The sequence below is a fragment of the Phalacrocorax carbo genome, chromosome 7 (assembly GCF_963921805.1).
Source record: "Phalacrocorax carbo chromosome 7, bPhaCar2.1, whole genome shotgun sequence".
Classification (NCBI taxonomy): Eukaryota; Metazoa; Chordata; class Aves; order Suliformes; family Phalacrocoracidae; genus Phalacrocorax; species Phalacrocorax carbo.
In genome coordinates, this window is record NC_087519.1 from 273,720 (window position 1) to 288,600 (window position 14,881).

At 43.9% G+C, this 14,881-nt stretch overlaps 1 protein-coding gene across 5 annotated transcripts in view; it reads right to left on the reverse strand.

The window, feature by feature from the left end:
• Nucleotides 1-1,107: 1,107 nt before the first annotated feature.
• The window catches only part of TP53BP1 (tumor protein p53 binding protein 1), a 32,909-nt gene continuing 19,135 nt past the window's right edge, over nucleotides 1,108-14,881 (reverse strand). For all 5 annotated transcript variants that reach the window (XM_064455896.1, XM_064455895.1, XM_064455894.1 and 2 more), the window contains 14 exons: nucleotides 14,342-14,399; nucleotides 13,043-13,135; nucleotides 11,395-11,896; nucleotides 10,216-10,368; nucleotides 8,643-8,935; nucleotides 8,133-8,309; nucleotides 7,485-7,906; nucleotides 7,162-7,353; nucleotides 5,879-6,082; nucleotides 5,103-5,315; nucleotides 4,646-4,740; nucleotides 3,450-3,649; nucleotides 2,081-2,226; nucleotides 1,108-1,445 (listed from right to left, as the gene is read on the reverse strand). In XM_064455896.1, coding sequence (XP_064311966.1) covers nucleotides 1,261-1,445; nucleotides 2,081-2,226; nucleotides 3,450-3,649; nucleotides 4,646-4,740; nucleotides 5,103-5,315; nucleotides 5,879-6,082; nucleotides 7,162-7,353; nucleotides 7,485-7,906; nucleotides 8,133-8,309; nucleotides 8,643-8,935; nucleotides 10,216-10,368; nucleotides 11,395-11,896; nucleotides 13,043-13,135; nucleotides 14,342-14,399 — 2,933 coding nt within the window. In that variant the 3' untranslated portion in view covers nucleotides 1,108-1,260. The remainder of the gene's footprint in view (nucleotides 1,446-2,080; nucleotides 2,227-3,449; nucleotides 3,650-4,645; nucleotides 4,741-5,102; nucleotides 5,316-5,878; nucleotides 6,083-7,161; nucleotides 7,354-7,484; nucleotides 7,907-8,132; nucleotides 8,310-8,642; nucleotides 8,936-10,215; nucleotides 10,369-11,394; nucleotides 11,897-13,042; nucleotides 13,136-14,341; nucleotides 14,400-14,881) is intronic.

A 14,881-nucleotide genomic window follows, 5' to 3' on the forward strand; every position in this document is an offset into this window, starting at 1 on the left:
AGAGAGCCCTCCAGCCTGTCACTGGGGCGTGGTATCAGGTTTCCCAATTTGAACACAAAGTCTGCCATGAAACCAGCCATCCCCTCAGAGAGTTGGTGTTTTCACAGTATCCAAAGCTGCAGCTCTTAAAGTTGCATGTCCCTGGGGAAAAAAAATTTAAAATCCTCTTGCTCACTCAGTTACAGTAACAACAGACAGCAGGTGTAAGGCCTGGCATCTTCAATGCACTACAGCTGTTCATGGTAGGACTGTTTCTGATGCAAAGTTTAAAGTTGAGACTGTGAGAAAAGCTAGAAAACTAGAGAAAGGGTGTTGAAGTTTGGATGTGGGATTTACAGACCACTAGAGTCAGAAGGTGACTGAATTGATAGGGGAAAAAATAGGGGGAAAAACCCCTACCCTTTTGAAGCAGGGGACTAAAGACTATACAAGGCTGGATGGAGGCCTGGGTATACCTCTACTGATGCTATAGACCAGACTGCAGCGTGGTCGAACTCAGCTTTTGCCTTTATGCCAGCCAAACGCTAAGATAAAGTCTGGCTGTGAGTGCGGCAGCTCAGCAGCAGATTATTTACTCCATTACCATTTAAACAAAGCTACACAGCACTTATATATTCTTTGCACCTTAGTCTCCTGGCAGTTTAGCTGCCCTAGGTCCCTTTGTTTATACTTCTGCTTAGGCAGTGCCAGTCTGCACTAAGGCAGGTTAATACCTATATAATCACAACAGAAAAAAAGAGGTAACCAAAACAAAATGGCACTTTGTCCTAGAAATTCTAACCAGTCACTTCAGCAACATCTTGATGGCGTTCATGCAAAGTAACAACACCAAGCTGCAGGAGTACACAACATGCTACTCTTCTAACAGAAGTGCTGCTGCCAGTGCCCTGAACTCGGTTATAAGGTATTCACTTCTATAAATACAGGCTGCCAGCTGAGAACGCCTTTCCCTTCCTTTATAAAGGACTTTGTGGTGAAGTCAGCCTTCACTGAAAGTAGGATGTTAGTGCTATTCAGCTCGGAGAAATGTACACGTTTCTTTTCTCTACCCCCCTTCTCTGGAGGCACAGCCCTGGAATAAGTAGATAAATGAGGAGTCCCAGCAGCTACCACAAGAGATTGAACATTTATTTCATCATAAAAGTCCTGCAGATAAAACTATATACAGTAATCCATGCACACTGTCCAATTACACAAACATTTAAAACCTGATTAAAACACAGTCTGCACAATAGTGGGACAGCAGGGCAAAGTTTTCATTTAGTGGGGGACATAGTCATGTTTATATTTTGGATGCTTGTAGCCTACTCTCTCCCCAGCAATAAGGCTCTGGATCACCCACTCTTGCGAGACAACAGGCAGCCGTAAAGCTTCTGCACACTTCAAGACACCAGCTGGGCAGGAAAAATCAGTCACCACCACGTCATAAACACCCAAAGCAATATCTGCATAGGAGGAAAGACAGACACCCGTCAGGTCAAGAGAAGAAAAAGGATCTTCTCTGCAGCAGATAAGTGTGTTTCACCACTATGAAACTCTTCCATGTCCTTTCATTCCTAGCAGTATATTCTCTTTGTAAAAGTTAAAGACATGCTCTACAGCAACACTGCACCTTGCAGGTAAAAGGTTCCCTCTAGTCCAGATAGAAATTAACAGAAAACCAGTAGCCAACTTTACAGGCGGGACTAGATGACTGCGAGTCCTGACCTCAGGCTGTGAGTACTAGGGCTTACGTCCCACATGGAGAGGGAGAGACAGCTGAGTTCAGAAGGACAAGGAAGCACAATTTTAGTGGCCTACAGAAGGACCAGGAACAACTCCTGCCTATCTCTCCCTTTCAGCATAGGCTGGAAGCTGACAGCATGTGTCCTGAATTGCTGCAGCATCTCCTCTGGCAGGTAGGTCTTCTCGATGTAATCTTCTACGCTACATTCAAGCAGAGTGCTAGTGTCTGCACTTTGCCTTCCCTTATGCTTATAGACAACCTTATAAGCCATCCTAAATGGTTTTAAACCATACTAGAGACCACAGCCACATGGGATTCCCAACTACTAGGCCTGAGAAACTGGCCAATGATTACCTTTTTTGTGAGCATTTGAGTAATGCTGTTTAACAGATGCTGCTCCCCCTGTCATAAGGATTTCAGACCACAGATCCAGGAAGTTCTGCTGCTGGTCTGACACCAGGAGAACCTTCAGGTTATGGAACGGGTTTTCTCGTGGGTGCCTGTAGTATAAAGAAGAGAAATGCAGGCTGCTGAGAATATCCAGTAGTCTGAGACTTCATTTGAGGACCATTATCTACTTCTAGTCACCTGAATGGCTCCCATATTGCTTCTTTGAGTATCTTTCACACAATGACCTGCTCTCTTACCACCCCTCCTGAAATATTGGGAACAATTACTCTCCGTTGATAGATAGTAAAACAGAGCTAGACAACATTGGTGGGATATGTGTGCAGCAGCCTAAATCCAAAATTAGGCTAAACTCCCACTTACTCCTGAACCACATTCTCTGTGCATATCCAAAATGCCTCTGCTTTGAAAGGGCTGAGCAAGCAGCATCAGGGTCCTGCCCAAAAGCCCACAGAGATCTATAAACTGCTTTTGTCTGCCTTCACTTTGTCTGAAGAGTCTGACCTGACAGTTCACAGAATCCCATAATCCCAGGTTGGAAGGGACCTCAGGGATCATCTAGTCCAACCTTTCTAGGACGAGCACAGTCTACACAAGATGGCCCAGCACCCCTTCCAGCCGACTCTTGAAGGTGTCCAACGTGGCCGAGGCAACCCCTTCCCTGGGGAGATCATTCCAATGGTGACTGTCCTCACTGTGAAAAATTTCCCTCTCGTGTCCAATCGGAATCTCCCCAAGAGCAACTTGTGTCCATCCCCCTTGTCCTCTCCATGGGACTCCTTGCAAAAAGGGAGTCTCCATCTTCTTTGTAGCTGCCCCCTAAGTACTGGTACGTGGTGGTGAGATACCCTCTAAGCCTCCTTTTCGCAAGGCTGAGAGTTGTTCTCTCAGAACACACCTACTGGATTAGACGCCATACAAAATGCAGAAGCTGGCTTCAAAGCGTACCAAAGGAAAAGGAAATTGCAGTAGTATTGCTCTCCTTTATTCATTCCTGAGAAATTAGAGAAGTCAGCCAAGCATATGGGAAGCCTTGCCTGAATTCAGTCTTCCTCATGACTGACATCTTTCTTACTTCCCAGGAGACTCTTTTTTTGTGTATATGGCACCCAAATGTACCTTGGCATTGGAGAGATGTCACTGTAAATCCAAGGAAAGAGATGGAAGTGCTATTCCTATATGGAAAGGAAAGCATGAGGAGCAGTACTAGGGACACCTTCCGTACTTGTAGTATTCAAGAGCCTCCCAAGTGTAACAATTCTCTCTGATTAAAGCCTCAGTCTGTAGACTCAGATCATGGTTATTTGGCACTTACCATTCTAACAATTTTTGCTCCTGGAGGCTATAACCAGCTGGTAAAAGGTAATTCCGATAATTTTGAAGCTGGTTAGCATGACAGCTATCATGGACCCAGATATGAGACACACAAGGGATCCCTCTGGCAAGGCACAGCAAGTATTTCCGAGTTCGACAATGCTGGTCCGCAATTAAAAGACACTGATACGCTGCATTACACTTCAGGGGAGATAAAAAGACATGTAAAGAGGAGACAGAGTGTGCAAAAAAACCCAGAAGTTATCCTCGGTTATCCTTAAGTTATCCTGAACACTTTAAAGAAGAAACCAACCGAAACCGTGATTTTCACAGCCATATTATGCAAAAGGTGAATTAGATAAACAGATTCTGAAATCAGGAGTACCTATAATATCACAGGCAAAAACTCTGCCTAGTAGTTTTGGTATGTCTTCCAGTTCAGATAAAGGAGAAGATGCATCTTTTAGTTTGAGACTCAGTAAGTTTGAGATGAGAGAAGACTCTGCATCTTCAGGCATGACGGTCCAAGAACAATTTACCCTATTAAAAAATCTAAATTTAAGTAAAAGTGACACTAAATGAAATTAGTTGTCCAAGTAGATCTCGTAAGCAAAGAGCTCTACCCCTAAGGGTTCTGAGGCCCAGAGCTATGGTGAGACCACATCTGGAGTACTGCATCCACTCCTAGGTTCCACAGTACAACAAAACCACAAGACATACTGGAGCACGCCCAGCCAAGGGCCACTAAGATATCTGGGTATTGGAGCATCTGACATACAAGAAGAGGCTGAGAGAGATGAGCTTGTTTAAGCTCAAGAAAGGAAGGCTTGAGTGGTCTTATCAATGCATATTTATGACTGATAGCAGGGTGTAAAAAAGATGGGAGCCAGACTCAGCGTTATTCACTAAACGGACAAGAAGCAACAGGTACAAACTGAAATACAGGACATTCCTTTTTTTTTTTTTTTTTTTTTTTTTTTAAATTGGGAGTGGTCAAACATAGGATCAAATTGCCCAGAGAGGTTGTGGAGTTTCCATTCTCCAGGATACCCAAAACCCAAGTGGACAAGGACCTAAGCAATCTGCTATATTTGATCCTGCTTTCAGCAGGAGGAGTGGACAAGATGAGCTACAGAAATTCCTCCCAGTCTCAACTATTCTGTGACTATCATTCTAGATTAGTAAGCAAGCCCTTACCTGGGTTTCATTGAAGTCATTCAGGATATACCCAGCTCCTGCTCGCAGCTGCTGTGCTATGTAATGTTTGTCATATGGAGTCATCTCTAAAAATTCTACAGCAGAAACAGAAAGTGCAATTTTTTGCAATAATCCAGATGCTTATGTCTACACACTCCTCAGTCTACAGCGCCCTCATCCATCCAGTAAAGGACTAGAGAAAACCCTTAGAAGCGTTTACAAAAAAACAAAAAAAAACCCAAGAAAAAAAGGCAGCAGAAAGGGAAGCACAGCACTGACCAAACTAGCCAAGTAAGCAACTTGTCTAAAACAAAGACCTTAGGTCCTTTCTGCAAAGGATTAAAGACCAAAAGGGTAGAACAAGCACTCACACAAATGCCTGATTAGACAACATCCAGCAGTTTTCCTAAAGCCACTGCATTCCACTCACAAATGCAATGGGTAAGATTTGCCTCACCTTCTTCCTCCTCACTACTCCCTGTGGGGCCATCTGATGGCTTCTGGTGATTGACCAATTTGTCACTGGGTGTTGCCATGGTGAGGAGAAAGGCATAGCCCAAAAAGAGGGTCTTATTGTGGGGCAAGGGTCCATGATGGTCCTCCAGTACTGGGGGATCTACAGCATCTACACCTTCACAGGTGCTTACAAACTCTCCAGCTCTCACAGCCCCTGCAGAGAGACAGAAGCACCATGAGTCTCAGAAGTCAGGTTCAGCACAAAGACCCTGGGTAAGATTTGGGACATGTTCAACTTCAGTTATTTTACTGGAGCAGACAGAGGGAGGCAGGATTGGGTTAGGATTACATTAGGATAGGTAGGGATCTTTTACCCTTCTGGTTGCAAAGAATCGTCAAATCAAAACCTGAGTGACTAATGGGACAATGTTTGCCAGTCTATCAACATCCTGAAACACCCGTTAACAGCTAGACATTTCAGGACTGACTAAACAGACAAGAAAAGGGATAAGAAAGGAGAGAGGCAAATCACGACATTAAGGTCAGAACATTTCTAAAAGGCAGAACTGAAAAGATGGCAGGTAAGTGTTCAGACTATGCTAAAAATATCTCTGGCTGCTGAATGCATCCAGGGAGTATCAGTCTCAAATCCTGCAGGGCAAACAAGCAATCACATCTACTTTTTGCTTATAGGAAGCGGAAAGATCAATTACAGAAATACCGGGGAGGAAAAAAATTGCTGAATGCAAGTTTAAGATCAGACAATAAGGTTCTCACCAGGCTTTATCATTGCTGACTTGCGGCCACGTTTAGCTGGGGATCTCTCATCTTCAGAAGCAACAAGTTTCCTTTTCCCAGATAGTGTGCCTGGTGGGATGCGTGGACTCTCCTGCCCTTTACGAGTGGGAGTTGTGCTGCTGCTGGAAGTGCTGGGAGAACCGAGGTTACTACGTCGCTTCCGCTTCCCCTCCACAAGGTTATCTGTAATATAGTATGCAGAGATTAGTCACTGGCTGCAATCCAACTCCATGAGCTTTCATCCTACCTATATGTGCAGAGGTGGATAACTCAATAGTACCTACGAGGAACACGCTACCACCCTCTGACAGAGAAAAGCAAGAAAAAGAGATATCTTGATAGCGTATCTTTCTTCTCAAGCCCTGTACCCTGCCTCTGTCTGTTCCTCCCAGTGCCGCTGAAGAGTTGTATCACAGCAGCCATCCACCAAGGGTAAATGAGTACAGCAAGCATTACTGTCCTATAAGCAGGCCACTCTCCACAAACCAGTGTCCTGGTTTCAGCTGGGATAGAGCTAAATTTCTTCGTAGTAGCTAATGTGGGGCTGTGTTTTGGAGTTTTGCTGGCAACAGCAGTGATAATGTGGAGATGTTTTAGTTGTTGCTAAGTAGCGCTTACACTGGTCAAGGACTTTCTCAGCTCCCCGTGCTCTGCCGGGTGCACAAGGAGCTGGGAGGGGACACAGCTGGGACAGCTGACCCCAACTGACCAACGGGATATTCCATACCATATGACATCATACTCAGGATATAAAGCTGGGGAAGAAGAAGGAATGGGGGACATTTGGAGTGATGGCGTTTGTCTTCCCAAGTAACCGTTACGCGTGATGGAGCCCTGCTTTCCTGGAGATAGCTGAGCACCTGCTGCCCATGGGAAGGAGTGAATGAATTCCTTGTTTTGCTTTGCTTCCGCGCGCAGTTTCTGCTCTACCTATTAAACTGTCTTTATCTCAAACCATGAGTTACCTCACTTTTACTCTTCCGATTCTCTGCCCGTCCCACCAGGGGGGAGTGAGCGAGCGGCTGCGTGGTGCTTGGTTGCTGACTGGGGCTAAACCACGACAACCAGTCAATACCACTAAGTCTCTGAGTAAGACACAAGACAAGACAATTACCTCAAAGATCCCATTATAAAGCATCAAAAGCACTGCTGAACACCCAAAAAGGTTTAAATATGGGTAATTCCTGTTGAGAACTAGAAGCATGTCAAAGGCACAAGACGCAGAACAGCATAGCCAGCAGCTCAAGAGTACCTCCCCTTACCGAGACTGATGTCGGCTGCTTTGGTCAGGGGGGTGACAGGTTCATAAGGACCTAGCCCAAACTGCTCCCGGAGCTTATTTCCTTGTTCCAGAGACAGGATAACAGCCATTCGTTTGTACCACTTCCTCTGGCCTTCCTTTTCAATGCAATAGTATAGCTCTCCAGACTCTTTCCGGTGCCCCTTCACCACACCTGACAAGACAGCAAATAACACCTGTTAACCAACTATACCCAGGCTTCTCATCCTCCTAGACAAGCACTCATCTCCCATTGCATTCAGCAACTTAGAAAACCCAAGGATGGAACTCAAGAACTGCTCTTACCTGCACTAAAATACTCATCCTCTGAGAGAGCGGTCACCTCAGTCTCCAGTGGGATAGGATCACAGAGTAAAATGTCTCTTCCTAGCACATCACATTCATAACCATCATCAAAGAGCAGCTTGTACTTTCCTGCCCCAACATCTTGGGTAATCATCCCAGAATAGAAGTACCCATTTGAGGACCACTTTGCTACAACCCTGAGGCCCACAAAGCTGCTCCCAGAGGATGAGTCTGCACAGTCCAAAGGGCCAGTCACCACTTGCAATGGGATTTCTGGAGAGTCACTGCGACGTAAGGCACAGAAGCCAGAAGTGTCAGGTTTCTCCCCTCCATCTGGCAGGTGAATGGAACGAGCAAACGATTTCTCCTCAGGTGATGCTGTAGTTGAGAGATCCTCCACACCTGGCAGCCCAGCTAAATCTCTGTAGAAAAGAGAAAAGCAGTCTCAGAAGGATCAGGAAAAAGTTACTAAACAAAGACTAGTTGGGTGAGATGCTTGCAGCTGCTACATGCTGTCACCAAAAACACCAAAAACTAGGTGGTCCTGAAACATTCAATATGCCGTTTTCTCTGTCACATAAAGACAGCAACTCCCCATTCTCTTCCTTGGCAATATGTTAAAGTTACAGCGTCCTTTTTCCAGGGTACCTTGTTCCTGTTGTTCGAGATGGTGGGCGGCCTCTTCTTCCTCGCCCACGAGGTGTCACAGGTGCCCTGCCACCCTGACGAGTGCCAGGCATAGCGTCCTCTTCTTCCTCACAAGGCAGTGCTCCTGTCTGGCTAACTCTGAGTGGAGATGCTGGCTGACCAGCTCCTTTCCTAGGGCTAGAGAATTTATGAGTTAACTGTTCTGAAAAGAGAAGCCAGCTCATTAGGATTCCCCCATTTTCTCTGTGATCTCACAACTGATCAAGAAGTTTGCCTCATCACTGCTAAACTGGCAAGAGCTTAGGCAAAGCAGTGCCTCACAAGGAAACAAACTGCTCCTTCAGGAATAACAGATGTGAAAGCAAAGACTATCTCCTTATTTGTGTTCAGCAAGCCAGGTCCTTCCCAGAAAATTCTTGCTTTAGGGTCTACCCTGCTTCTACATGCCACCCAAGCCAGCTGTTCACTTCTGAAAAATATGTCCTTCCTTTCCAAAGGCTCTGCACGTACCTTAATTTTCCTAAGACACCTCTGCCAATGGGTAAAGCAAACTCTCCAGTTTCTGTCCCACACACTTTCCCTTTGACAGCTCCAGTTCCTCGCCCTGAGCAGCTGCTGGTGCTGTGTGTGGCAGAATGACCACTGCTTGCTCCACTGGATGTACGGTGGAGGCTTGAGGCCTTAGATGAGAAGGAGCTGACATCACCAAGGTCCCCTGAGGTCAGCGATGAGCCCACTGCAGTTCTAGAGGAGGACGTGTCAGTCTCACACTCCTGGGACTCCACTACAGGCTCCTCATTTTCCTTAAGAGAAAAAAAAAAAAAAAACAAAAAAACAGAGGTTTGTCAAAGTGACACACTTGCTAGGTGGGAAGCTCTACAATCACCAGGTCAAAGTGCAGACAAGGTGAGACCGCGTTCATGAAACTGAAGCTAGCCACGCAGATTTGAGTCTGGGCTGATCAATGGTAGACAGTGTCTCTCTCAGTATAGACCTGTAGCTGCTCTATATAAAGAAGTCACATTAAGAAATCAGTCACCAGGACAGAACTTGGTTGGTATCTAATTAGTCTGGCTCTGAATAATTCCCACCCTTCAAGAGCGAGAGTGCACCAAATACATGAGACACTAACAGCCTTTGGTTACTAATAATCCAAGATCAGTTTAAGACAGCTGGTCATTTGGAGCCATTAAAGTTCTATGGACATAAAAATACATAGCTACAAAATAGTGGCAGCAAATGTCGGTGGATAAATGGGAAATGATTATACAACTGTGATTACACATCTATGTAAGCACATTTCAGAAACTTAATTCTCTATTTTAATATTACAATAAGCAATTTCACGTGTAGTATCAGGTGTGAAAGTATAAGCTTTGCACTGCACTGATTTATTCTTTTGTGGCATTACTCACTGTAACAACACAGCACAAGAATCTTACATTATTCACCTTTACAGCAGAATAGCAGTGATGTTTTATTGCTAGCAGGCCAATATGATTACTGTGCACATCAAATCAGCATTTGTCAGCTATCTTTTGGGATTCCCTAAGATCCTCTGATTCATGAATGGACATACACCAACACAAGTGTACTAACAATAGGCTTGGTTTAGTTTTTAATTTGCTTTTTGTTGACCTCTTAGAATCTGGTCCACAAAGAGAGTGTGGTTAAAAATGACACTGAGCTGCAAAACAGGCTAAACTACTGTACATAGTTCAATTTTTCAGGCAGAAGTGATTTTTACTTACTAATAGAATTTCTGCCTATTCTGAAATATCTATTCTGACAAAACCCCAAGAATTTTAGAACAGCTGGATGCACATAGTAAAGTCTTTTGTTTAGTTTTTTGGGAAGGAAAAAAGAAGTCAGCGTGTCTTCAGAATACAGTAACGGGCATGAAATACACTTTTGCCATGCACTAAATGGTCCACATGTTTGCTCATAAAGAAAAGTTTGTCATCACAGCACTATGACTTGTTCACTCAACTCATTTTCTGCAGCCACAACACATTCTCATTTTAATTACTTTTATTTTTCAGCCAACATATCATTACATTTAGCCCTGAAAACAGGAACTTACCTCAACTACCTTCCGTTCCACCTCTGCACCATTTATGTAGTAAACATCTGTTATAACACGCGTAACAACAGTGCGCACTTCTCGAATCGTTCGCATGTGGCGATGCTGAACTTGGCCTCTGGGTGGGTGAAGAAGGTTAAACTCCTCCTCTCCCTGTAATAAACAGGACAAGTTAAAAACAAAACAGACCACAATGAAAAGCAAATAATTTCTGGGTAGAGCTATCACTGCAGTACAGTTTCTTCATACCACATTCAAGTACCAGGGCAGGGAACCTTTCAGCATCTTGTTACAAATTAGATGAAACAACACAAGAGACCCTAAACAGGGGAGAACTGAACACGTTTTGCTGACAGGTAGAGGAAGGGAAATCATAGCTGTCCAAGGAGGAAATGGCAAACTTGCTTAGCACGGCTTCTGATACTCTTTCATTCAGTGGACTCTCAGACATATCACATCCATGTTGCATTGCATATTTATGGCCCTGTTAATCTCCTGTTTTCCAGAGGATGCGCTATTCTTAAGTTTAGAAAAAATAATTTTTCTAGTCCTTGCATTCACAAGAAAATATACAAGCTGTAACTGCAAAGCAGTGATTTTTCTTGAGTCTGCAATACTTTCTGAAATCCTAATGCAAAGTTATTCATCTTGTCAGAACGTTTCTCTGGAGGAGCTCTCCCCTCACGTGTTTATCCATTGACATTGGATGGCATGGCAGAACAAGCTGTCAGAGGTTGCTTGGTGCAAAACAGAAGGCATCAAAACCTTCATTCAAAGTTTCATGCAACTCCCATATCCATCCAACAAAAAGTGAAATTTTTTTTACAGTGTTAACTACATCTGGACAGACACACACACACACACAGAAAGAAAGAAACAAACAAACCAAAAAAAACCAAAACCAAAAAAAACACAAAGCCCCCCAAAACCCCAAAACAAACCTTATCATATTTTTCCAGAAAATAAACAGACTTTTACTTCTGGAAACTATGCTGCCCACTAAGTATTGCTACTCTAGCAGTTGTGTACAGCTGATACAAGAAAGCTTGCGACATTAACATTTTAAAGTGGTCTTTTGCTTTTTTTGACAGAGAACCTACTGCTAGTGAATTTACTGGCTGAAGGGAGACTTTACTATTCTAAAGCAGTAAAAGTAAATACAGGCAGCCTTCATCCCACCTGACTGTGCAGAGAGTCCGTCTCCTCTCCAGAGGCATGCACAAGCTTTTTTCCACTCTCCTCAGTTTGGACATTCGCATCTTGACGCCCAGGTCTTTGCCCAGACATACTGGTTCCCATTTCCACGTGCCTACAGATTTCTTCTGATGTTTGTGTTGCTATTGTAACAGTTGTTGGGGTAAAAAGACAGTCTGCTGTAGTTTGAATTCCTTTATTCTTGGTGTTTGCCCACCTCTCTTGGCTTTCATCAATTTTAACAGCCTTACTTGGTTTCTTCTGCATTCTTCTCCCTTCTTCTGTCTGAGTGCTTACAATACCAGTCTCCACAGACTCCCCTTCCTCTGCACCTGAAGATTGTTGATCGCAGTCCTGCTCCATCCTCTGAGGAATTAGGACCGGTCCACCACTGTCATCTGCCTTGTGTTGCTGGTACTGCCAACTGCTGGGACTTTCATGTAATTCAGCATCTTCTTGTGTGCCAGGAAAACTGAACAGATTCCCCCTGCAAACCAGTTAAAATAAGATGAAAATTATTTCTTAAAAAAGCAAGACAACCTATATGCTGCCACTCAAGTGAAAGCACTATTAAAAAAAAAAACCCACCCTGGCAGTCATTCAATTGCTTCTTAAGATTGCACAGAATTCAGTGAGTCTCAAATTATAAAATAACCTTTCAACATCTCTCAAGTGATTCACATGGTAGCAAAAAGAATGGCTGACACCTGTAGAGAACTAGGTGCTTTTCCAAACACTAATAAAGCAATCTATACTCCACACATCAGGCACCAACGATGCAACATGCTTCTGGAAGTCATGCCATCTTGAAGTTGCTACAGGCTGCTTCAGCACTTCATTGGCTTGAAGCTGGTAATCATACCTGGCAAGACGAGGCAGGAGCATGAACACAAATGCTGTCTAATGTTTTCATTAGAATTTGCCTGCCCTGCCAAAAGTGTAACCAGGTACTATATGGAACTGATACTGAGACGCACTAGAAGTATACATTTGGCTTCCCACATCTACCTGAGGACTTTGAGGAGTGACTGTCTTGCATTCTGTCTGTACAGCGCCCAGCACTGGAAATCCCTATTCTTTACAGTCTTTAGTTTCAGTGCTCTTGAAATATAGATTACTCTTTCTCCATAGACCAAGACCTCACTGTCCCATCAAAAGGCAGAACAGAAAACACTGAAGAAGCAGATTTCTACACCTGGTCCTCCAGCCAGCACTCTTATCACCGTAAGATATGCAGCAGTACAGTCCTTTTCAAGGCAACCAGAGACAGCAAAAAATCGATGGATTTGGAAGGCATAGATTAGCAGAAACAATAACATACACCATAGGTCAGAAGATCTTGGAACAGGAGAAAGAAAAGGTATTTAAACAACTGTAATTATGATCTAAATTCTCTCAAGCCCCAGATTTTACCAAAGCATATTAGCCAACTGGAATCACATCACTGCTTGGTCAAAAAGTTAGGTCTGATTAGCATGTGAGATACAAACATACAGTACTTATTATACTTACCCCGTTGTCCCCAACATTCTAAGTCACCCAAAGACAATGACTTAGTGCAATTTCTTTGATGTAGAAAATGCACATGTGTATATTAATCCAGGACTGGCAGGCAAAGACTGAGAGGAGTTACCTAAATGGAGAAGTGGAAAGACCATGACCTCTGGCCTCATCCTCTCGACGAACTTCACAGACACGACTAAACACAGATGGTGCTTTCTGGGAGCTAGCAGAGCAGATTTAAAACAAACAAAAAAACAAACAAAGAAAAAAAAGCGTCAAGGAGTGAGAAAATCCCTTATACAGCAAAGCAAGAGTTCTCTAGCCCCTTGGGAAAGCAACAACTGCTATTTGAGCTTGTTGACCTATACAGCCACAGGATGAGTGAGATGGTCAGTCTCAAAGGTCAAGAAACAAGGCTGCAACTGCATAAGCATTTCTGTCATTCCTGCAGACACCCTAACCACCAAGAGCAAGGTAACAATTCCAGAAAACATAGCGTAGAAAACTGCAGCACCATCAGGAGTTTCACAATCTACTACCTCTGGTACCCACCAGGGTACAGGGTTACACCATTTACAGCTTACTTCTCAGGATTTTCACGACACCACAAAAACATTGTGGGAATGACAGTCATAAAGCAGACCCTGAGAGATCAAGTTCAGCCTATATCTAACAAGGGCAACCCATCCTCAGCCAGTGAGGAATGACTGCCACTCATCCTCAGCACTGAGGCATGATTGCCATCTGGCATGCAACCCTGTGACAAGAGACACCACGTTTATTTCAAAGTTTTCTCGCTGCTTCAAACCATTATACTTCACCCAGGTGATTACAGGTCACTATTTTCTGACTCAAATTCTTATTAGTACTTATAAACCGTACTCCCAAAAGATTAAATCAAGCAATGCTAGGCATTAAATGTGAGATAAGGTAGATAAGTACAAATGAAGAGAACAAGGGAGTAACGTATGTTTTGGTCAACGCATTAAACTGCTATTTCAGTATATCGGTTATGTTTCTCTTTCAGAACTCCTCAGAGATTCTTTGCAGAAAATTGCACAATAAGGAAAGAAAGCAGAAAACCATGTATTTGAAATTTAAGAGGTGGGTAGGGCAGACTTGCATTCCGGACTGCACGAGGCATGAATTTCTGCTTTGACTACAATCAGAAGGAGGAAAACACTGACATTAGTAGGAAGCACAGAGTCAGTAGTGAAAGAGCATGTGGGGCACCCACCTTGCCCGTGTACTGAAAACCTGCTACAAGAGCTAAAGAGTTAATGTCATGGCTACTGCTAGAAGTGTTCCCTGCTCCTGTGTCTCATTTTCTTCCCCCTCCCCTACCCCCTTCCCCCGATGCTGGTGACAAGCGGAAAAAGGATCTACCCAGACCTTTGTATTAACTCTGCAGAGCAACAAGCCCAGTTACCTGGCAGCAGCTCCAGCAGAAGCAGAGGTTCCATCTTTTCTGTCACTGGCTATAGGCTCTGAAACAAGATGGAAGGGAAGGATGATTTTGGTGTCACCTGAACAGACTCTCCTGCCCCCTCCCAGCCCTCCACACGCAGCAAAGAGAGAGGGTGAGTAACGCTGGACAAAGGGTGCCAAGGCCTCCCCACCCAACTTCTCATCACAGGCCTGAGTTTCTACAAGTTTTACACTATTAGAATGAACGTCGCTGTTCTGATTAAAACACTGTCAAACTTTTTTGTCCGAATTATACTTTCAAAATCTTCTTCCTCCCAATATAATCAAACTCCAGTTCCTATCCTGTGATGTTGCCACTATACATCACAATTTTTAGTATGCAAAATACTTTCCTCACAACAGACATCTCTCCTCTCACCCCACCCTTGCTTAGAGCATTGTAGAAACAGAGAAACAAATTTAAGTGACATTGCCCAAAAATAAAATGAGAAAAATTACAGAGACTCGGAGACTGTCTCGGGGAATGCCACAAAGAGGTTGT